Genomic DNA, 24140 nt, shown 5'->3' with positions numbered 1-24140 from the left:
GCACAACGTCTTATTTTTTTTAAAGTGACTATTTCACCTACTTGTACCTTTTTGGGGGCAATGGGCACCTTCGACTCCTGCTTGAACTTATCCTTATCTTGCAGAGAGGAGGGCAGTCCACTGGATTCGGAGGAGCGGATGACAGGTCGTAAACTGTCCATGGACTTCACATCTGCTCAACACAATGACACACAGTCTCAATATCTTGTGTAGCTTCTTCTTCTCTGGCATTTTAACTGCAGAAAGGCTTAAATGCCAATACAAGAAGTCTTGGGACTCACTCTGTTGGCCGTGGCCTGGTTGAGAAGGCTTGTTATCGGGATGTTTATGATGGTCTGGTCTCATGGCAGGGTTAAATGGCTCTCCTCTCATCACCGGTGATGGAGGATGTTTCTCCTCTTTTAGTACGCCATGACTCCCAGCTCCCCTCTGCTGCATGACAAGCAAATGGAGTCAAAGTCAGACATGTGAAGATAATGTTAGTCCTGAACCAGTTTCTGAAAAGAGTTTCTCACCTTTTTGGGCTGCATGATGTGAGGTGGGGACTGGTGAGAGACAGGTGGATACTGGGGTAGTTGTGGGGAATGCATCATGAGAGGGGATGGGTTGTCCCTCATGTGACCTGTCAACAGATGGCGAATAGCACAAAACTTCAGCCAACAATGTATTTGTACAGAAACGATTTTTGCAACAATCAGTTAGACAATTAGTTTTTGTCTCATCTTCTCAAACTAACCCGCGTTGTAGGGGTCAGCCTTGACCGGACGAGGGGAGGGCTGCTGCTGCTGCTGCTGCTGCTGCTGGATGATCTGCTGTGCTTTGTTGGTGGGCATGGATACCTTGTGTTGTGATCCCTGGGACTGACCAGCTAGTCCTGAACCCTGCTGGTAATTCAGTTGGGGCTGCTGAGGCTGAGAATGCTGCATGTGGCGGGCCTGGTGTACCGGCATCTGTTGGGCCGTGGCCTGATGTGATGGGGCTGGCTGAGGGGTCTGCAAAGGGAGCTGGGGAGGAGGCAGTGTGGTCTGAGAGGATAGCTGAGATTGTCCCTGCACAGACTGCAGGAGAGAGATCTGTCCTGGTTGTTGCTGTTGCAGTTGCTGTTGTTGCAGCTGCTGCTGCTGCTGTTGCTGTTGTTGCTGCTGCTGCTGCTGCAGCTGCAGTTGTTGTTGTTGCTGCTGTTGTTGTTGCTGCTGTTGCTGCTGACGAGCCTGCGCCTGGAGCGACTGCATGGACTGCTGGGGCTGACGGGCTTGCTGGAACTGTTGCAGGTATAATTGTACTTGGTTCATAGGCGTTGTAGACCCTGGCTCTTCATCATCCTCCAGCAGCATCTGAGGAGGCTGGGAAGACAGCAAGCCCTGGGGTGTGAGTGTTGGAGGGGACAACGGCCGCTGATGCAGGGGCTGAGAAGGATGGAGGATCTGAGAGGGAAGCTGGTGCTGTGGTGGTGGTGGTGGTGGAGGAGGTGGTGGTGGTACTCCGATTGACTGGGGTTGAAGCTGTTGCTGCGGCTGCTGAAGGGCTGGCTGCTGCTGCTGCAGCAGCAGAGGAGGAGGAGGAGGTGCTGCTGGCTGCTGCTGAGGGGGTTTGGGATGAAGAGGCGCTGCCTTGTGACTGGGTCGAGAAGGTTGCTGAGGCATGGAGATGTGCAAAGCTATGGTTGCACAGTTCCAGGAAAGGAAGCAGAAACATAACACATAATTAATATGATGCAAGAAAAACAGCAGATATGATTTAAAAATGTGTACATGCATTTTATATAGATATGTTTTAGGATCTGATCACAGAAATTCATGAAAATACTAAGATGAGTGAAAATCTCAAATTCAAAAAAGATGAGAACAGTGGTCCTAATAAATATTCAAGGATTATGGCAATAAATGTTTATAATAATCTACCAAGAGGTGAGGGGTTGGGAGGTTGTGTTCTTCTGAGAGCAAGAACATAAGGTCTGATTAATGGAGTCTTTAGGTTATTGTTGGTTCTCCATCTACTTGCTCTCCTACGTTCAAAAGCTGTTTGCAGTAAGAGCAAAATAGACCAGTTTATGTGTGGTTTACAATGAACATTGGTTGATGATTTAAAGTGTTTAATTTAATATTCATTTCATTATGTTTGTACATATGGTGTGTCGGGTTGACTTTGTAAGATCATTTTTCTTGGAGGTATTGCAGTTACTTCTGCACACAACATCCAAGTAGAGATTAGTATTGTCTTAAGTGAAGCAGCCTGCATACACTCTTACCTGGAGATGTAAGGACAGGATGTTGGTTGAGGAAAGGGTGGGTCTCAGGGGACACCGGCCCAGAAGAATGAGCGTTGAGGTGTGGAGGTGCGGGCGAGGTGTTGCCTGTGTGGTGGGTTAGATGCATAAGGGGCTGGCCGAAAGGCGGCAGGGAGTCAAAACTAGTCTCCAGTAACTGGGAAGACTCCAGAGCAGCTACAGGGGGAGCAATGAAGCCTGCAGGCGGTGGCTGAGGCTGCTGCTTCATCTGAATGCTAGACTGAAGGCCTGCAATTTGGGAATGAAGCCCAATCTGAGCAGGGCCACTCTGAATGTGGACATGCGGATGGGTTCGTTTCCCCTCCTTCATAGACTGGCCCTTCTTCTTCTGATGCTTTATTATTCCTGGAGAAAAAAAAGAAGTGAAATAAAGATTAGGCATTTAACTTTTTAATTTTTGATTGTGGGCCATATTTGCAGTAAGTCACCTGTCCCCTCAGCTTCGCTGTCTGTGCTGGAGCCACTGCTCTCTGAAGACGATCCAGTCTTTTTGGAGGTAGCCATGGACTCCACAGGCTTCTCAACTGCAAACCAACAACTATGTGTTCATGGATTTCCAATAAGGCATAAAATAATAAACTAGAAATCCCAGACTCAGGCAATATGCAACCCTTGATGGTTTTCTAATGCAACTTACCTTGAACCTTTTTCTTCTTGCGGAGGCAGGAAGAAACATATCTCTCCAGCTCCCGCAAAGTGGAGGGTTTTAACGTCTCAAAGTCAATCTCAATCTCATCAGGGTTTGAGTTTTTGAGCGAGGGCTCTCTGGACTGAATGATATGCACGACACGGCCAAGCTTGTCGCCAGGAAGTTTGTTGATGTCCAAGCTTAGCTGTCTCTTCTCCTCGTAGGTCATCGGCCTGCACTTTTCCCCTGTTGCCGATGACCCAGTGGCCCCCATGTCGTCATCAAGGCTGGGAATAGGCAGTAGGTTGGAGGGATGATTGCTTTTTATCCCTTCCTTTTTACTAGAGACAAAACACAAATGTGTATTTTAGCAATATGTAACACTGACGTGCCTGTACCTAAACAGCAACTCTACACAGCTCTAAAGCTTTACAACTAAAAACAAACATGTCTTAACAACTATAGGTGAAGAATGTATAATAAAGATCCCCTACCAACTATAGTACATTCTGCATTGTAAGACTCAAAATCTCTCGACATACATGAAACTGAGTCAACTCAAAAGATATCAATCAATCATATTCTTGTCACATCACAATCACTTGTTTAAGGATTATGTCTAGTTACAGGAAAATAACTTCCTGTGTCCTCAGATGACACATCATTATTGATGAGCGTCATAATTTAGCCTCAACCATGCTTGCAATTACACAGTGAAATAATTGAGTACGGGTAAAATGGAAGCTGATGGTTAAAGAAATATCCAATATCAAGGAGATGTTCTAACTGACATCATGACATGGATACAGTTTATACAGGTTGAATGCCCACCTAGGTTTCTTCTTGGTTACAACATCTTTGTTGTTATTGTGACTAGTCTTTGTCTTCTTAGGGAGCTGCGAAAGAGGCATAGCATCCTGGATCTCTTCTACAAGGGCAGACAGGCCTCCTTTCTTCTTATGCTTTTCTTTTTTCTTTTCTTTCTCCTTCTTCTCTTTCTCCTTCTCCTTTCTCTTTGGTTTGCTGGCTTGTGGTTGAGACAAGGCCGCCAGCTGTTCATGGACAGCCTTTAACTGTATCAAGAAAAGAAACCAGTTGTCAACAAAACTGTAAAAAGAACTGGACAATACTGGACAATTTGCTGCCATCTTGAATCTACTCTAGTCACTGACCTGATCCTGGAGCTCTGCTAACCTATTGGCTCTTTCCTCTTCAGAGTCATCTGTTGAAGACTCAGACTCAGAGGAAGAATCACTGGAGCTGTCTGTAGATGAGGCAACGTGGGCCATGGGAGGCTGGGGCTTAACAGGGGCAGGATGGTGAAGAGTGAGAGCTGGGGCGGAAACTAGAGGCTTGATCTCAGGTTCATCTGGCATCTTGGCAAAACGCATCTCAAAGACATCCTATGAAATGAAAAGAAACGAACAAGTTAAGCATAATGTAGTGATTAATGATTGATAAAACATGGATTGCACACAGTATGATATTGATTATTAAATATATATATAAATATATACACACACGTGAACATACACATACGCGCTGTTGCAACATTGGCTGCATGTTAGCCTATATTTACCTGTAGCTTTCGAGCCATAGCTACCACCTCGTGGTCTGGTGGATTGTATTTGTAGCAGTTGGAAAACATTAATCGTACGTCAGCAGCAAACTCCTGGGGATCCCGGTATTGCCTGTTCTCCAGCTTTGCCTATTAAAAACATAGAGGATAGGTATTACCTGCCATGCCACAGACCCTCTCTATTCAAAACCCAAAACATTGTGGCATCGCTGAAAAAATGTGACATCTTCAACACACCTTGATGGTAGTGAGGTCCATTGGATATTTGATGATATCATGATAATCGTGTAGTCCCAGTGCAGCCACATCAACAGGTTTGTAAAATGGCCAGGCGTAACCAGCATGCTTCTTGGACCACATATCCCTAACCAGACTAGCACAGTAACCCAGCTGATCCTGTGGTTTTGGGCTATGACCTCCACTTGGTCCACTCAGTCCCATCACCATGCCTATATGATGCTGGGAGTCTGGTGCATCCTTCTTTATTAGTTTTGTAGGCCGGGCACTCTCTCGTCTGGGTAGTGTCTTCCCAGATTTGGACTCTGCTGGTGAAGACTCACTCAGTTGGTCATTCGCTGTGGGTGTTGTAGTGTCAGCTTTCCTTTTCTGGCTCTTTCTTTGCTAGATAGAGGTTAAAAAAAGAGCAGAGAAAGGGCGCAAAAGAGCAACAAAAAAAAAAGATTAGAATTGAACATGTTGAATGCTCCCAAGCATTTTATGTGCCCACCTGCCCAAGCATATTTCCCTTTGTCAATCAAACTCACTTTGGTCATGGTTATAGAGTTCTGCAGCATGGGGGCAGTGCTCTGGATGGATGCTTGGGAAAGGGATGTCTGAGCAAGTGGAGGCACAGAAGTCAGGATGGGAACTTGAGGTGCACAGTCTGATTGGCCCAGGGAGTAGGGAGCTCCAAGCTGCGGCGCATGACTGGGTAACATTGGGGGCACGTGGGACGGTAGGGCCTGCATCAAAGGCTGGGGAGGTAGTGAAGGCGGGCCCTGCACTGGTCCTCTGGTCAGCGGTGCTACTGAGAGATTTGACAGACCACGTGTTTGAGGAGTCGTGGACGATGAATCAATGATGGGCCCTGGTTTCAAGTTCAGACCTTGATGAGAGAACAAGACACGTGGATAAATATGATGTCTCACAGACGTCAGCCCAAAGAAAACACGTTGACGGCCAAACATGGCGCAAAGCGGTAATTCACATACCTCCTTCTCTTCGGCCACGACCACGGCCCTTCCCTGTCATGACAACAATCTCAGTTTCTTCCTCAGGCATTTCAGTGACCCGTTGGAGGAAAACCTTCTCTAGAGATTCAGCCATTAAGACTATGTCATCTCCGGGCTGCAGGGGGAGACAAATACTCTTAGCAAAAGTAGAGGCATATCAGAATCTTTGGCACTTCATGTTAACAATGTCTTCAACTCTGTTACCTTGTTGTATATGTAGCAGTTGGTAAACATTGTGTTGAAGTCTTGGATACATTCTTGGGCATTCCAGTAGTAACTGTTCTCAAGCCTTCTCTTGATTGTTCCCATGTCCATGGGAATTTTGATTATTGTGTAGTAGTCCTGAAAAAAGTTAGCTAGGTTAACACTGCAAGTAAGAAACTATGTGACATTCTCTACAGGCACAATGGCCATTGTTCATCAATAAGCATAAAATATTCTCTAGTCCAATGGTAGTATAAAGACACTCGACTCCAAAACAGTGAAATGAAAGATACAGTGTATAATGTGTGTAAACGTTGTTTTTACATTTGAAAGAATAAATGGTAGCCTATAGTTTACTCAAAAATAAGGAAAATTAGCCATAATATCGCAAACAATCCTGTATATACATATACAAAAAAGTAGCGGGATCTACTTTGCACACAGCAATAACCATAAACCTGTAACAAACATGTTGATGTATAGCCTAATGTATTACAGTTTTCAGGTATGAGCCATCACACACACAGAGGGATAAAGCTTGCACTTACAGGCAGGTTAAGTTTGATCGCATCCACCGGTATGTGAAAGGGCCAGGCAAACTGGTGCTTCCACAGGCCCTTCACCACCACCTTGAGCAGGTACTGCAGCTGATTGGTCTGGCGCTTTGGCCTGTTGGGATTGATGTACTCTGGGGGTGGGGGATTGCCCATTTGTTGGGCCTGCCCCTGGCTGCTGCTGCTGCTGCCCGACATCTGTGCTGCATCCAGGCCGTCCCCCATTCTAACTGGGTTGGGCTCTGGCCCCAGAGCTGGAGCTGCAGGGGCAGGGGTAGTGGTGTTGGCAGGACACCAGTTCAGTCTTGGCCCCGGCACAGACTCCACTGACAGAGCACCACTGATCCCATTGCACTCCTCGCTGGACTCTCTGGAGAATGAAAAAGAAAAAAAGCATACTGTCATTAGCATCTTTTTAAACAGCCTTCAATAAAATGTACCTTTATTTTGTTCATAGCGCAGTGATTAACAAAATTGTATTTGCCTCAGAGGATTTTACAATCTGTTTACATAACATCCTTGTCCCGGCACCTCACATTGGATCAGGAAAAACTCTCACAAATAAAGATAGTAAAAACTATTTCACAGGAGAAAAGGCTGTGACATACTAGTGTTTTATTATTGTTTTATTATTCAACATTGAATATTTATTTTTTTTTCCTCCATTGGGGCAGCAGCTGTATTGGCTAGCACCAATGGATGGGTAAAAGTGGGTGCCCCTTCCTATGGAAGTTGCTCAGTGGTGCAATGTTCTGCATCTTACAACTTTTTTTGACCAGATGATTTAAAAAAGTGTTTATACTAAGAAGTGGATTTACCTAACAAAATGAATCGGCTAATTTACACACATTTCCTTCCCAATGTCATGACAATGATTGGCTTGATTTTGCGTCCGTTACTGAACTCACACGTTACAAGTAAAACATCACAGACGATGCTATGGTCATTGAAAATGGCACATTTTTTAATGCAATGGTTGCCAAATAAAATCTTATGTAAAATATTGCAAATATAGCTCTGGTCAGCAGTGAAACAAACCATAATACATCTGTGAACAAGGTATTTGGCTTGTGGATGGTAGATAGACAATTGAAGAGTTGTTCCAGGCCAATCTTAAGGCATTTTTAATAGGGCTGCAACAACGAATCGATAACATCGATTATTAAAAAAGTTGGCAACGAATTTCATTATCGATTCGTTGTGTCACGCAATTATAACGCCACTCAATAAGTAGCAGAGATGTTTGAGTATCTCCTAAAAAATATCTTCTCTGAGGTGCAGAACGCAGACCTGTGTTCAACAAGTCTGATAAAATGAGGCTTCATGACATGCAGAGGAAGTGCTGCTGGGATTTGTGGTTCAATATCTAATTAATAACTTTTATTTAGGTAAAGTGCAGTCCGTAAGTTATCCGTTGTGCGTCTGTGAATGTGCGTGTCTGTGAATGTGCGTGTCTGTGAGTGTGTGCGTCTGTGAGTGCGTCTATAAATATGTGTGTATGAGCATTTGTAAGTGTGTGTGTGCATCTGTGAATGTGTGTGTCTCACTATCAAAACTTAGATGTTATAGAATGATCTCTACACTCTGTGCTCTACAGTAAATGTAAAGATGTTTCCTCTTTGTAAATGTCTCAGACAATAATAATAGTGCTTTCAATCAATCTTGCTGATCATTTGCAGACAACATGCAAGCCTTGATAGCAAAGCTTTCTAGGGCGAGCCTTACTATGGTGAGTATAAACAAAGCTTAAGAGTAGTTAATGTTATGATTCTTTCAAATTTGCTTTTCTTTACCATTTCCACAGACTAATTTTACTTCAAAATAAGAGCAGAACAACTAAATATTATCATTCAGACATTATCAAGACATTCTGATGGTGAAATTCAAAATGAAAGTCCTCATCATTAAATATCTACTTAGCATAAAACTCTATACAAGCACTGGACGCCCACTAAAGGTTACAGACAGCAGCCTTTAGTTATGACTTAAGATATGAAAATGTATATCCTTCTACTAAAATGAATTAATTTCCAAATTTGATTCTCTGTATTCAGAGCTCAGAGATTTTGCTCTTGCGTGTGTGCTTTCAGTACACTGTCTAAGGACCTGGGAGTGTTTAGGGAAGTGGGTGGACAGGGGTGGAGGGTGAGGGGGAATTGGCGTCATCTGGCAGCTGGGGGACCATGTGTTCCACTACGCAACGCTCAGGCCAACATAATGTCCTCTCCAAGGCAGGCAGGGACATCTCATTCAAAGACACACACAAGGCTGGTAAGACAACAAGGCCAAATAATAATCGAGAAAACTAAAAATAGACTGGGGAACATGTTCTGGGACAAAACACTGATCATAAGGTATTCAAGCCTCTATTTCAAACAAGTTGGTCCCCCACTCTTGCATACTGAAACCCACCCCTACAAAAGGGTCTTAAGACTATATACACAGACCACAGGATAGATCTGTGACTAATCTTATTCTCGATGAGTCACTTTCTGAGAAGAAGGAAGCAGTTTGTACACCACATGATCACAGACTTGGCTTCCCTGAGGCGCTGGAACACAGTGGAGAATCTGACTAACTGACCAATATGTTGAATGACAACACAAAAAAAGAAAGAAGAAAAAAAAGTTTGTAGCCTGAAGCCTTACAAAGAAATAAGCACAGAACGTGTCTAGGCCCAAAGTGCAAAACTTTAAAGCTGAGAACTATCTGTAATATTTAAAAGTTGGCTGATTTGGCTTTACAAAGAGTTCAATTATTTAGACTAATCAGTCTTATCAGCAGTCTAACTACTTCAAGTGTCACTAACGACTTTCAGAAAATTGTGACGGGCCGAGTCACAGTAAATGCTTCTAATCAGCTGACAAATAACTACAACCTGTACCATCACATGGTGGGTTGTGACTGTTTGTGGAACAGGCACAAAAGAACGGCCTGTAGAGAGAAACATATTTTGAGTGAAATTTGCTTAGTAATTGTAACTGTATGTTGCAAGTCCTCTAATGTCTGATACCTGGTATTAGTCAACACAAGCTGTTTAGGGACAAAGTTACCTGAGCACAATCAATACCTCTCTGATGAGGCATTATTGCATTGGATTGCACAGGTGTTTGTGATATTGCGTCAGCTTCAGCTACATGTATTCCAGCTGGATATATTTCCACCAGCCTGCATTGTCAGGTCTATGGCAACTGATCACTAGTTGTGAAAGAGATGTTACAGAGAAGCTGCATAACTCAAAACGTCTTTCCAACTTGACACGCATTTCATTTGCAGGAACATTTCTTTCTAAAAGACAGAATTGGGATTGAGAAATCCAAATCTGTGTTAAAAAATTGGAAAGATTCTAGAGTCATTCAAAATCTTTTACACTTTGTTGAGAGGGGTTTTGTACTCATTCTCCAGTAGCGGTTTTAGATTGCAATGTTTTAATGTGACAAAAGGCCAAACCAACTTAACTGGGTGAACCTTAAGGAGACAAGTCTAAGAAATAAGTTGAACTCAACAAACTAGAAAGACAACATTTAGGCTCGTAACCTAAACAATGAGGGACATTTTAATAGGAGCGCCGTAAGGACAAGACAGTAAGATGACAACATATTTGTTCTGCTTTGTGCAAGTGAATCAAACCACATTGGTAACACAGAAACAGCAACTGGTCTAAAGTGAGACAGCATTTACCATCAACACCGGCAGGTACAGCACAGATGGCTCCGACCCACAGACAAAAACACGTACACCAGTAACAGCTCCTGAGTTGCCACTATAGGAAATCTTCTACAAGGAAAAGGTAAAGAAAGGTAGCCACAGTACAAGCCTGGTACAGCTGGCCTCCAGTGCTGCATCAAGTGTAGTCTCATCGTCATAGACATATTGCCAGATGGTCCTTAACGGCTCATTAACACGAGCGATAAGCACACTCACAGTGACAGTCATTGACATTACAACAACAACAACAAGTGTGAACATACTTTTAGAAACAGATGCAATAAATGAGGGGGCATGAATGATACCTACAGTCTGATTTCAGTATCTGCAGTTCAGGAATATAGCTAAACAAGCAATATTCTCAAACGACTCATCATCTTTCCTATTTGTCAGACCTCCCTGTAATCTATCTCGTTTTTGTACTCGACATATTCTCTGTCACACGCATGTACCAACACACGAAAGCTCTGATCCAAATCGTCAACTCAAGTTTGTGAACTGCATGTTCATGTTGCACACATGTTTTGTTTCACTTCCATGCACACAAAGATATATTTGAGGTACAAGTCACGACAATCCTGCAATGCCGTCATGAAAATGGAGACAGGTATTAGCTTACACACTTCAATCAACTTGCAACATGTTGCTACAATAATAAATTCTTAATGATGGCACTTGGCCAACTTGAACCTATGTTCATCTAATTGACCAGGTTGACCAAGTAACCAGTTTTGAGAAACTCTGAAAGGAAATACCTTACATTCTCTCTTTGCTCTTCAGAGACTATTATGACAATACGCAAAAGGTTTTCATTCACGTTTTCAAGTCATACCGATTACTATCTCCAATTAAATGAAAACACAAGTATTGTTATTTTATCTTATTGAAACACAAAACCGGTGATCACAGACAGACGTAGAGAAAGTTCACCCCTGGGCCTTTCAGCTATATTTCCATGACCACACGACTGCACATTGCATTACTTTGCTGGTGATTTCTGAATGCTGGAGTCAGAAAAACATTCCACCAATACACTAGGTTTACAGCCTATTCTTTTCTGTCAAATGTTGTTACTGCAGTTTGTAAAAAAAATACCCTCTTGCATTATATCTCAATATTATGGAAGGGCAGTTTATTGCAGGCATGCATGTAATTTAGTCTCTTTCATTCAAACAATCCTGGAGAGGAGTAAGCCACATTGTTAGGAACAAACTCCAGAGCCAAACGCTTCTTTGAACAATTTCATCTGTGTCTCAAGAAACACTGAGGATTATGCCAAATTATTTCAATGCAGCGGTTTAGTTTGTGGTTTGTCATTTGCAAGTCAAGCCAGAAACATCTAACATGAAAACAACTGTTGTTCTTTCAACCGATATTAAAATAAAATTGGCAAAGGGAACCTGCTGAGCCTGTTCTCGTTCCCTTTGAGTTTCCGTGAGTAACACTATATCCAACTAAACTAAACTTTAAAACTAAACGGTTTAATCTTGGTTTGTTTGCCTCTTCCTTTTTTTTTAAACATAAATTATATTCAATCAACCCTAGTCCAAATATATATACGGCTGTAACACATTTTTTATTTTTTACTAGCGACTAATTTGTCTGTATTTATGAATTGTTTTAGTCTATAAAATGTCAGAAAAACGTGTAATATTCTGTCAACTATTAATTGATTACCCTTATTGTTTCAGAAATGGATAAAAATTATAGGTAAATATGAGACAACAACCCGGCAACTTCAAGCCAAGAACGCACTACATTGGTGAGAGGGCACTTGTGGGCAGAGAAACTAAGGCTGTGGAGTAAATAACATTCTTTGAAAGTCAACATTTCAAAAGAATTTGTCACATCCAAGGTCAATTAACTATATTTTAAAAAAATGACCACGTACATAGTAAGATCTCCATTTCTATTGAGAACTACTATTACCACCAAGTTTTGCACGTTTGTAACAGGATTTATGTTTTCATTTTTAACCGAGTAATAGTTGATGTCAATAATAACATGTTCAACTAGTCTATTGTTACATTTGTGTAAGCCACTCTCAATGACCTGCTTTCCTCGTGTAAGAACAATGTTGGCATGCACGACTAATCGAGTCTACAGAAGACCCCAACAGGGGTCAATCAAGGGGTCCACTTCCTGTTGCCTCAAGTACTACATTGCTCTCAGGTCTGGAATAGCCGTTGATCTTTGACCTGGACATACATCACTGTAGACGGCTGTGGAATGTTTTCTGGGGAGGAAGTGGCTCTGAATACCGGGGTAGGGGGTTCACATCTCTCACAAGGAAACCTGGTCCTATATACAGCCTCATAGTGACTGTCCTACTTGAAAAGGGGAGGAAAAACATGGCAGCAAGATGTCTGCATTCCCAATGAAAGTAAACTATTAATCATTCATGTAGAGGGAGATTGGGGGGCGATTTCAGACAAAAATGTAGGTCTGCAGATTCCACCTGAGGTCCTTACTAAGTGTCAGAATGATGGCCTGTGTTTTTCCTGAAAGTAAATGACTAAATAATTAATTAGACCACAGTGACAAAGCTTACAACAACACTCTTACTCACTGGCCATTTTCTCTTTCATAAAACCACCATCAACACTTCTCCACTCTAATGCTCTTCTGTCTGCCAATAGCCATCACCGTATTGATTCTATTGACGCTCTTTTTTACTGGCTTCTTTGTCTTAAGTGTTTCCATTTTTCCTCTAAATTGGTTAGTGGTGAAGAATGTGAGGGTATTTCTGTTTCATGAACTCAACAGAGTTATCCAGAGTATACCAGTGTTATTAAATATCAGATAAGCTCTAGCTGATGTTAAATACTGACATATATGAGTGATCTAGGATTCCTTGTGTCAGGTTGGTGCAATACTTGTCATGCATCTCTTGAAAATAAGTAAGTATAATAAAGTATGTTTGGAACCTGCGATGAGGGCACACATCCTCCATATGACAAGAACATCAAGGTAAAGGGTGCCGTTTTTGCATTGCAGTGGTATTGTCAGTCTGGAGTCTTCTAACTTATGTACAAAAGAAATAAGGCACATGTGAAAGATAAAAAGAAATCACACTAATTACTGAACTCATTAATTCTTTTACTTGCTGTCTCCAGTCCTTATTCAGCCATTAAGCGTCAACTAGAGCCAACGACACAAAAATGGCCAATGACCAGCAAAAGACCCTCAACTACAACCAAATGGCATTTGAAAGGCAATTGTTGTCTCAGTGTATCAAAGCATGTTATTATCTCAAATAAAGTTGGTATGAAGCTAAGAATGATATTTTATCCTTATTTCCTCCATCTATTTTGTGAATGACAGGCAGAACAGGAGCAGCAATTTGTGATGTTTTATAACCAAAATAAGATGGTGTTAATCCCATAAATCATTCAAACATACAAATATTGTGCTGCTATAAGCAATTGTGTAAAAAAAAGTGTTGCTTTTGAATGAAAGCAATACATGGATTTATTTATGCAAGATTTTGATGTTTTTATTCATCATTAATGTGTCTGATGATTTGTTGGGAAAAGGTTAAGCTTATAATCTGCATACCTAATTAAGGATGTCTTTCTTTTTCCATTCAAAATCAATATTGCGTATATCGAGTACCAATCAATTACAATGAGCCTTGTAATAGTAATACTACTAATGTTATGATTAAATCTAAATATGTCAGCTGCACAAAAAAGTGCAATTATATACCTGTAGAGAAATAATGAACAGTATTAAGGTGACGTAGACAGCAGCATAACTAGCTCTAAACATTGCTCATGATTGTACAGTATGAGGCTGAGTACTAGCAAAGTAATAGGAACTATACACCAATAATATCAATGGCATTTTAGGTATGTGACATGGATTACTAATCTACCTTTCTCCCCCTTGTATCATGTGCTATCGGTCTGTCGCTTCCTTATGAGTAGCTCTGAAACTTGGTATCAAGAAAAAAACATTTCTATGGTAACACTCCACCTCTTGGCAAGTGTACTGTATTTCTATTCTCAATGATTCCTCCTTTTGGAAGCTTGCCTATTCAATCGTGACCACCCATGCCCTGTGTGACTTCAGTGTTTACAGACACATGGCAGTTACACACCGAAAGATCTGGACAGCTTTGTTTACATCTGTCTTATGGATGTTCATCACAATGTTGCATATCTCAGTACTTTTCTCGAGTATTGATTATGAGCACTTCTTGAATGAGTCAGTGCGAGCACAATGACTCAAATAGACTAACAATGAGTCAGACACACCATGAACAGGAAAAAGCAGGAATCATGCCAGCTCTTTTAGGTTTAACTTCCAGCTGGTTGGGATGAGCAAGCCAAACCCTACCAGGAATCAGGAAACATTTTTACTGCCATACAGACAACCCCCTTCTTCCTCTGAACTAACCCTTCCTCCTCACCCCCCTCTCACACCAGGTGGTAGGTTCATGGCTTCTGGGTAAATTCTGGATAACAATACTACTCTCAACACAACAAATCTAAACTGGATCGTTGTACTGGACCAACCACATGATAGTCCCACGAGCCGTTACTCAAGGCTGTCTTTGATTTAAACATGCCAGTTTTTAAACTATGAATTTAAACTGATTATATTTAGTCTGTATGGTTGTAAAATCTTTAGTGACTCAGTTAAATGTCGGAAAACTTTGTAAGAGAGTCAACTTCGCCAGATAACATTACCTTTTCACAGAGACTGAATGTGCAATTTTTTCCAGGAGGGCGTCCAGTTTTTGAAAATCCAGCAAATCATTTGATTTGGCATGCATCTTGTAATCCATTTATGAAGTCCACTAAGAAGAATTACACCGAAGTTTGTTTTTTCTTTTCTCTTCTCTTATCCCAAACACCGGAGGGATATATTTTTCAGGCTTCGATTTGTATCCTGAAATCCCTCAGAACACAATGAGTAATCCTTAGTGTTGTCCAAGTGGAGTTTGAGGATATTTCTTCCACAAAAAAAGGCCCCGGCCTGGAAACCGTGGGTCCAGGCGGGGAGGAAAGGCTGTGGAAGCCTCCAGCCGGCAGGCTGTGTTAGCTGTGTGAACCGGTCCTCTCTCTACCCCATCCCCCTCTCAGCAGTACAACAGCCCAGTTGCCACAGGCTCTTCGCTCCATTGTGTGTCCTCTCCAGGGCCTCCCCAACTTAAATGCACACAAACTGAAAGCAAAACGGAGAGGGGAAGGCGAGAGAGGGGAGAGAGGGCTCCGATAAGATCCAGGAGGAGCACTTTCTTCCTCTGGCTCGCTCCCTCACCCTCTCTCTAGCAGAGGCAGATCAGCATGCAGTTACTCAACAGTAAAAATGGCTCTGCTGCTTCCTCATTCAGCAGAGCCTCAGCCCACACACCCCTCCCTCCCTTGCTTCTGCGCTTGCTCATTCCACCCCTCCCTGCTTTCCCATCAATAGCTTTAGGTCCTTGCTCTCTCCTCTCTCTCTTGCTCACACACTTATACCTTTAACACCCCACCCCCTTCCTGTCTTCTCCTCAGTCCATTTCATCATGCCCCACCCCCACTCACTCAACTCCCTTGGAGTGATCTTGTATGCCTCCCCCACCAATTTAAGGGCCCCCTTATCTGCACTCCCATCCTCTCCTGATATAGACCACTGCCATTCATATCGTGACTGCATTACTCCAATAGATATAAAGCTGCACAACAGTTTTGTTTCATTTTTGGGGTAAATATCTGATATGGCTCCATATCAATATTATTAACTCAGCAGTCATAGAAACACCAGTATCTCTAAATTATATATAATTAAAGCAAAGAGACCATGGTTAGGGTCACCAAAATTACCACTTAACCAGCAAAGTAAAATGTACTAAAAATTGATCATGATTGTAGCACTGCAATCAACAAATTCAAATTAGACCAAATGAAACAATTACATTTGTGTGTGATACTAAAGTAAATCACAAGTATATATATATATATATATATATTGTGGCCACTTTGGCACAAACGCAAGTAATTTCGTAACTCACAAAAGCCATCTAGAAATGTTGAACTCAATAAATTAAGCTAATTTGTATGTGCAACAACTTGGACAAAAACAGAGACTGCATCTTGTACAAGGCAAGACTGCAGGTAAAGAATCTGAATTCAGAACACAACGTGAAGCCGCGGTCAAACTGGGGACGTGAAAGAAAACTAATGTGATCAGATCAAGGGACCATACATACGCCATGAGTCCTTGAGCCAGAGCACCCTCTTGTATTGATGTTCAGGACATCTCGTGACCACACTGCACACCAGGAACAGGTCAATCTGATCTTATCAAAACATATGACAATAATAAATTACACAACTAAAAACTTCTTATCAGCTAATTTCCAATTAACCATTTTTGGTCCACAATTAAAATACAGAAGTGATATTAAATGCTGCCTCACAATATATGAATAATGCCAACAAAATAGCCAAAAGGAACATGAATCTCACAGTGACAATTACAGAATCAGTAAAAATCACTGTTTGGTTTATGGTGACATGTTTTTGGCCTGATGTTACCACATCAAATTTGCAAGTTTGCATTTGATTATCTCAAACCAGCCACATTATATGTCTACATACTAATTCATACTTATACTACCAGTGGTAAGTTGAATCAGATGTCAAAAAGCTAAGAGATCAGGCAAGTATAGATCCACCAACTACAAAGCAGCGCCAACTCAGGTGACTTGTGAGAGCAATGCACAATGCTGGTTTTCCCCAAAAATAAGTGGCTCATCTGCGCCGCAGCCAGACAGTGACAATGTTTGTAAAGACCCACTTCTCTGTCCACGTGCCATATGCACTATTCCCAAAGACAATACAGCAGCTGCTAGAGTGACAAAGCTCCGACCTACAGCAATTCAGAGGAGGCCAAACTGATGGCCCTGTCACTGGAAGGGTGGGGGAGATCGTATTCAGAGACATGGGAGGCGGAGAGGGAGGGGTGATAGCAAGAGGAAGGGGAAAAGAGAGAGGGTTGCATTTAGACTGGGGGTTGGGTCAGATGAAGAGGCTGCAGTGCACACAGTGATGAGACTCTGCAAGAAAGTCAGAGGCTCTTCCATTAATCATCAGCGCACCGGAGAAGCTGAAATCTACAGGGACACAGTGTGGAGAAAACGGGGAGTAGGCAATTTGCCAACTCGACATGGTATAGCAATCACTTACATATTTAGTTTTGTTCAGGAAAAAACAATAGAAAGGAGAAGGGTGGAGAAAGAGGTACTTAGTAGTAATAATAACAAAAGCCTTTTAGTCATTTGAGAATTAATTGAATGTAACAAAAAATGATTCTGTAGTTCTAAAAGAAAGCTTGAACCTTGCTAGAGATTAAACGTCAGGATATCTCTGCCTGTATTTTTTTTTACTCCATTATCTTTTAAACATTCTGTGCTGAGTCCTCATCTTTATTTTAGTGAAATACTATACTAATTCACTGGAGTACCCCTTGAACAACTTCACACTCATTAGCATTTTAGAAGCAATTAGAGATCTAACTTTCAAAGCCCATCAGGGGCTTGTCCTTGCATCGTAATCTACAAGGCACAATAATCAAATATGACACAATTTTGTTTCCCAAAAATATAATTAACAATATACTAGTGTGATATTGATGTTTAAAATACATGCCAATGAATGAATGAAGCGCTGCTACTGGCAATATGGTGACGGTTGAGATGTTTTGGCTTTACTTTTGGGAAGCTGCTAGCTGCTGCACAATCCACAAGAAACTTTCCTGAATGTTACAGTGACAGCCCAGAATAGAAGAAGAATAATATTCGGTATATTATATGTTAGGACTGTCTGCTCTCAGACAGCACATCTGCCCATGCAATTCAACTCTTACAGTTTACATAATTTAGGGTGGATATTCCTTCATTTTCAATGTCTTAATATCGTAGAAAAATAAATTGTAAAATCATTTTTTTTCAAAATAACAAAATAACCATCAACATAATTTGGGTCAATATCACGCAGTCCTTTTTTAAAGAATAATGTCAATGTACATTGTGCACATTTCTTTTGGTGGACCTTTATTTTAAGTGGCTAAAATATGTGTTCAGTGGCAACTAGCGTGTGTGGCAGACTTCATTCAACCAACTACACATGGTTAGCCCTACTTTTTAAAGCTACCGGTAGGGATAGTTATCTACCTTCATCAATACTCTGCTTTTCTACATGACTAAATAGGTGTTTATAAAAACATTAATAGAATTATTAAAACATTCATAACAGGTTTCAAATTAATATTTGAATTATATCTAAATATTGTTTGTAGAGAAGCAACAGTTATTTCACAACAACATCATAACTAAATATAGTAATTATATCACTGGCAACAAACAAACAACACTTCTGAGTGAAGTTTATAAAGAATAAAGAACACAGACATATGTCAGTATCAGTGATTCCTCCTGTTTTCTGTTTGGAAAAAAATAACCTTTTGGCCGATCGTGCTTGCTGTGCTTGTGTAAACATAGCGGCGGTGGCCGATTGAATTAGGTTTTCACTCGTTTACATAGATGTCCAGAGATGCATGGATAAATGATTGGTTTTTACTTAGTAACAAGCGCAGTTGCTATCAACTCGAGTATCCTTCACTTCCCCACAGCGGCATATCTGCTCACGCTTTGTTTGTGCGTAGTTGAAGGAAAGAGCAAAGCAAATACCTGCTGAAGTGTGACAATAAATTACATCAAAATATTAAAAAAGGTCCAATAAAAACACCAGTAACATCGGAGATTTTCAATACACCAATAATTTTGCTTCTGTAGAAATATGGCGGTGCAACATGTCAGACTCTGTGGAAGACAACCTGCTTCCTCGGAAAAATATATAAATTCCCATTTCCAAGCAAATTAAAATACTACAATTCTTCGTTTCAGTTGATTAAACATTGATTGAAACAGTAATTGTATTCCAATGCTGCTAGTCAATCCCCCTAAATGTTACAGTTTCTTTAAGATACAGATATCTTGACACAGGTTGTGCCGATATACAATTATCCCTGCGATGTTTTGCGAGTCATTGTACATATTGTTAACATAACACTGTGACATGAGAGGGTGTTTGACGGAGGTTTGTGTTTATGTAGGCAACGGCTGGATTGTGTTAATGTCCACTCCAACTAAAGCGCTAGAAAATATAGGTGACAATCTGTTTGACTTCAACTCAATTATATTTAAAGCAAGTCCCCCCGAGTATTGCATTTTGTTCTAACCAATCTAATGACATTAGCCTTGAAAGCGGACCATCAATAATGGTTGTAATAATAAAATCTATAAAATAATTGATCATCCCACAATACAAAATTGTGAATATTTACTTTTGCTGATCGAAGATGCCACACTATGACAAAGACGCGTTGTTTTCATGTGGCCAAAGAGACAACAAATCCTGCGATATTGTTGTTGCTCTCGCATGATATGGTTGTAGTAGATAGACTTCATGGCACAACTGCCAATGATTCAAAAGTGATAAATAAAGCATCTGCACTCTCACGCACTAGAAGAGATTTTGTTTGCTCGCTCATTTGTTCCCTGACCACACACTCAGTTTCATTCAGAGGTCATTTACAACTAGGCCAAGGATGGTGTTACCATGGCAACCAAACCAGGGAGAAAAGAACCAAAAAATAGGAATTAAAAAACACACAGAAAAAAATAAACATATATTCATTGGTGTAGGACATGATACTAATGTCCAAATTCAGGGCCAGAAATAACACCATGAACGTCATCCTGGCTTGCAATTTTTGAGACACCCTGCAATGTTGTAGGAAGTTTCAATGGTTTCAAATGGAAAACCAACAATCATCCCTTACTGGTATGTTGAGGTATGCCATTAAAAGCTTAACGCTGTACTTAACCAGTAGTATCTTCAAGCACCTTAAGTCGATCATTATTTTAAAACGTATAGCACAGTGGATCTATTTCAACAAGGAACATTACTTTATAGTAATGTTAGGAATAGATTAACCATCTGATCTTTTTTGATTAAGTAGTTACCTGATAACTGCCCTTTAACCCAGTTGGTCCTCTATTTACACACAAGGTGAAGACAGTGATAACACTTGTTGTATACCTAACCAGTGACGAGGTTATCACAAAACTGACCTATGGCTTTGAATCGATACCAACACAGGTCTGCATAATAAACTGCCGAAATGTTGTTTCAGGAAGATGGAACATAAAGTGTATAATATTTTACAGTTACAGTAGCACTTAAGCTGCTTTAGTCTTTGTGCACCTTTAGGCAAAGAAGCCGATCAAAACAAGCACGTGACCGTAGGTGGGCTCTTGCCTGTCATTAAATTGATCTGTATCTTGACAAAGATTGGGCTTCCAACGACTATAGCGAACCAAGCATTCAAATTATTAAATACAAATGTTACACGCCAGTGGGGGACAGATAGTTGGCTTAAGTAACGGGCCTCTGCATGAGTAATCTGTTTGAACATACCGGTCGGCTGAATTCCACAGCTTTATGTCTGCAATATCCCCCCCATATTAGTCGTATGCACACTACAGCCTCCAACACGTCTATGCGAGATAGATACCGTAACCAAATTGGATGGAATAAAAAGATACATTTCCAAGTAATGACTATGCTGGCAAGCGCCCATCGCCGAGAAGCCAAGATCCTAACGTTAGGCCACAGGGCATAGATTATTGCCCGGGTTTCGTAATGGACGTCAGTGCTGTGGATAGCAGAGCTGAAAGCGTACGAAGACCCCGACATATTGTTTAATTAACATGACGGCAAGCGTTGGGAATTGACCATTACAGTTATATTACGTGTTACCTGCTTCATTGACTGCATTATCATCAAATAGCCTCAATCTGAGTGTGCGCCATCATCACCGTGACGGCGTCACCGTCTCCCACAACACAAGACAGTCGACGAGCAAACTAGCAATAGATGCCCTACACAGTGGTCGTAGCACCCCTAATCGGTCCATTTACAGCGCATTTGTGGTCAGCGGTGTGTGAGACAGGCGAGGAGTGTCAGATAGAGACACAATGTAGATGCGGGTATTGTGTCTTTGATAGACAACTGCCAACTAGCTTTAGCTAGCAAGCTAGTTAGCCAGAACAGGCCGCCGTGCAAGTGAACGGTCTCAGTGGGCGCCGGGCATCAGCGCTACCTCTCAAACCTCTACATCGTCGTTACCGTGTCTCTTGCTGTTCACTCGTTCGGCTCACCGAGACAACAAGACTGCCAGAATAATGTTTGAAACAACGGCGTTTACCTGGGTTTATCAGGTTGCCAGGGCGCGCGGGATCTTTCTCTCCGAGGATCCTGAACACCTCTCGTTGTCGATGACGTCACGCGTAGGTCTTTCGTCGAGGACGTAAAGACCGTGGTACGGACGAGGCGACTGGTGTCTGTACACGAGGATAACTGGCAATATACTTGGTAAATCCGACCTGATATTTTGGGGAAAAGCTAAAGAACTATAAGTGAAAGTAAAAAAACAAACAATGCTGTTCCCAAAAGTACCCCGTTGTGGTGTCGTCTCTCTGTGTTTGATTAGATTAGATATGATGCAACTTCCTAAGTAAAGAAAAACTGATACAAACAATTGTTTCCAAACCACGAGTTCAAAAGAGTCGAAAGACAGTAAACATTGTGTTGATAAATCCACTGAAAGGATTACTTAATATTTGGAAGACATTAACCACAGCGTGACAAGTGTTTAGGTTTGATGATTTGTGGCACTGCATTGATGGCTAATAAAGAGAGATAAGATCAACTGTCGTCCTTTTTGCAGGTATTTAATGCAAATTGTACCTTTAAAAAAACATAGGGGACAATGGGTCACAGGACAAAATCAATGGTTTGCAGCGCCCCTCGGCGGACAACCCCTTCGCCTTTACTAAACCAAAGGTCAACTGGGATCCAAAAGAAAACGTCATATTGTTAACTCTGCAAATTATATTTTATCGGGTGTCAAACAAAAGTGTATAAGATCAAATGTGATACGTATGTCTATTTTCAACCGTGTTAAAATATGTTAAAACCGTGTTAAAACTTCAGCGCATGCGTTGTGGCTTCCAAGTCACTAACCCGGAAGTAGTGTGAAGGTCTTTTGACGATGTTTTGAGTTTAGATAACGCTTCACTGTTGTGGGTCCGGTACCGAATCAAAATGGGTGTTAAAATTGAGATGTTTAGAGTAAGTATCAACTGTTCATATTTATTGGTTTAAACCTTACTCACACAAATTGCTTCATGTTTAGTGGTTCGAGCTCGCTAGTCATTATCATTAAGCTAAGTGTGGCCATGATGTAATCCGTTTTCCACAATCACTCACTTACTGATCTATTTATCTTTGAGCAGATGATGCTGTATCTGTCCTTTCCCGTGACCATGTTCTGGATCTCAAATCAAGCAGAATATTTCGAAGAGTACATAATAAAGAGAAAGGTACGCTACGCATGCTGCTGTTTTACATTTGACCATACTTGATCAGTCCACTCAGAGAGGCTAGGTGCTTTGCATTTAATAACAAATATTCTCTTTTCTGTCATTTTTTATGGTATCCAGAGAGAAATCTTCCCCCCTGATAAAGGACTGCGCGTAAGTTTTAAGATATTAATTTAGGCTAAAAATAAACCCACTAATAATTGTTGTATGATTTTCTAGCTGTTTTTAAAACTATCCACAGCAACCATTCTGTGTAATAAAGTCTGCTGGAACTACGGCTGTGAATCACAATGTATGATAATGATTGTGGTGTATTTATTTTCAGAGGCAAGAGATGGAGGCCTTCAAAGAACGGATGCATGCTCGTAAAGAGCAGAAACGATTAAAAGAAATTCCTTTGGTGTCTGAGAATTAAGGATTATGTGTTGAAGGCATGCATATATTCCTAGCCCCACTGATGAAGGATTATCTGGCAGTATATTATTGGATAAAACGAGAACTGGTTGGACTGGAGTAAGATTATGACACATCGGAACTCTGTGAGAAGTTAACACATCCCTAATGTGTGTTGGGCATTCCTCGTATGCCTTTAATCTACATGTGGGATTATATTTTTTTTCCCCAAAGACTTTTCAGATGCCAGAATTCGGTGTGTTTAAATGGCTGATGAGTTGCTGTGATTACATTGTCATACAATTGTAATTTGAGTTATATATCCAGTTGGATCTAATGTAATTTTCATTATTTCTTTTGTGAGCAGCAATTTTCCATGTTTAGTGTTTTACAACATAGTATCAAAGCATTTGTAATTGAGAATTGTTTATAGAGATGAACAGAAAAATACATACGAGACCAAAGCATAAAGCAAAGGTGTGAAGTTTTTTTATTGGAGCTCTATATATTTGCTGCATCATTGTAGATGAAAACAACTGTCTGCACCAGTGATGATTCATGATGATGGTTGTGTGATGTTATGACAAATAAATTATTTTATTTTCTGCCTATAACTGTTTTAAAGCATTATTAAATCCACTGGGTTTGTATAAAACAGTTGAGTAGGTGGAGGAATTTGACGCAAGAGGCACTGGCTAATGTGTGTTATTCTTGTTAACATAATTTCAATGCTGTTTCTCATTCAAGTCAAGAATGGTTTTGTTTTACCATTTTCAATCCCGCTTTGTGACCAGAAGAGAACTGGTTTGACCAGCAGCCAATATTTATAGTAACATGTCCAGAAGCATTGACTATGCAAATGCAGAGAAACATGTACTCTCGGACCATCAGCACCGGTTCCTCCCAAGGCTGCGTTCTCTCCTCTCTTCTTTTTGTACACCAACAGCTGCACCTCCAGTCACCAGTCTGTCAAGCTTCTGAAGGTGGATGACACCGCCTTCAGTATCATGACCAATCATTGGACTCATCTCTGGTGAGGATGAGTAAGCCTACAGGTGCTTGGCCACTGACAAGGACAAGGACAGATTGTGGCATATCATTGGCTCTGCTGAGTGA

The 24140-nt window shown here is 41.1% G+C and overlaps 2 protein-coding genes across 4 annotated transcripts in view; one reads left to right on the top strand and one right to left on the bottom strand.

The window, feature by feature from the left end:
- brd4 (bromodomain containing 4) overlaps nt 1-21523 on the bottom strand; it is a 27186-nt gene extending 5663 nt beyond the window's left edge. The window contains exons 1-16 of one of the 3 annotated variants that reach the window (XM_068578124.1): nt 21455-21523; nt 6479-6854; nt 5931-6068; nt 5706-5841; nt 5259-5599; nt 4732-5115; nt 4495-4623; nt 4088-4318; nt 3747-3988; nt 2925-3256; nt 2716-2811; nt 2249-2632; nt 737-1657; nt 516-622; nt 282-432; nt 48-172 (exon numbers count right to left, since the gene is read on the bottom strand). In XM_068578124.1, coding sequence (XP_068434225.1) covers nt 48-172; nt 282-432; nt 516-622; nt 737-1657; nt 2249-2632; nt 2716-2811; nt 2925-3256; nt 3747-3988; nt 4088-4318; nt 4495-4623; nt 4732-5115; nt 5259-5599; nt 5706-5841; nt 5931-6068; nt 6479-6709 — 3948 coding nt within the window. In that variant the 5' untranslated portion in view covers nt 6710-6854; nt 21455-21523. Of the gene's footprint in view, nt 1-47; nt 173-281; nt 433-515; nt 623-736; nt 1658-2248; nt 2633-2715; nt 2812-2924; nt 3257-3746; nt 3989-4087; nt 4319-4494; nt 4624-4731; nt 5116-5258; nt 5600-5705; nt 5842-5930; nt 6069-6478; nt 6855-14886; nt 15460-21454 lie in introns of those variants that run through there. The other 2 variants (XM_068578122.1, XM_068578123.1) reach the window with 2 other exon arrangements.
- A 746-nt stretch (nt 21524-22269) lies between these two features.
- Nucleotides 22270-23592, top strand: pet100 (PET100 cytochrome c oxidase chaperone). Its single transcript, XM_068579138.1, has 4 exons — nt 22270-22380; nt 22545-22631; nt 22752-22784; nt 22957-23592. Exons 1-4 carry the CDS (start codon nt 22354-22356, stop codon nt 23044-23046), a joined length of 237 nt encoding a protein of 78 aa, XP_068435239.1. The 5' UTR covers nt 22270-22353; the 3' UTR covers nt 23047-23592.
- Nucleotides 23593-24140: the final 548 nt, after the last annotated feature.

This window comes from Clinocottus analis, unplaced genomic scaffold (assembly GCF_023055335.1).
Source record: "Clinocottus analis isolate CAN_PGR_092001 unplaced genomic scaffold, fCliAna1.0.p SCAF_16, whole genome shotgun sequence".
Lineage (NCBI taxonomy): Eukaryota > Metazoa > Chordata > Actinopteri > Perciformes > Cottidae > Clinocottus > Clinocottus analis.
Note: the sequence above shows the minus strand (reverse complement) of the source record. Positions and strands in the feature narration are given on the sequence as shown.

Excerpts from the sequence above, each read along its gene's own strand:
- pet100 (XM_068579138.1), top strand. The coding sequence starts at position 22,354 with ATGGGTGTTAAAATTGAGATGTTTAGA. Across the intron at positions 22,632-22,751 it reads AGTACATAATAAAGAGAAAG|AGAGAAATCTTCCCCCCTGA; the intron begins GTACGCTACGCA and ends TATGGTATCCAG. Across the intron at positions 22,785-22,956 it reads CCCCTGATAAAGGACTGCGC|AGGCAAGAGATGGAGGCCTT; the intron begins GTAAGTTTTAAG and ends ATTTATTTTCAG.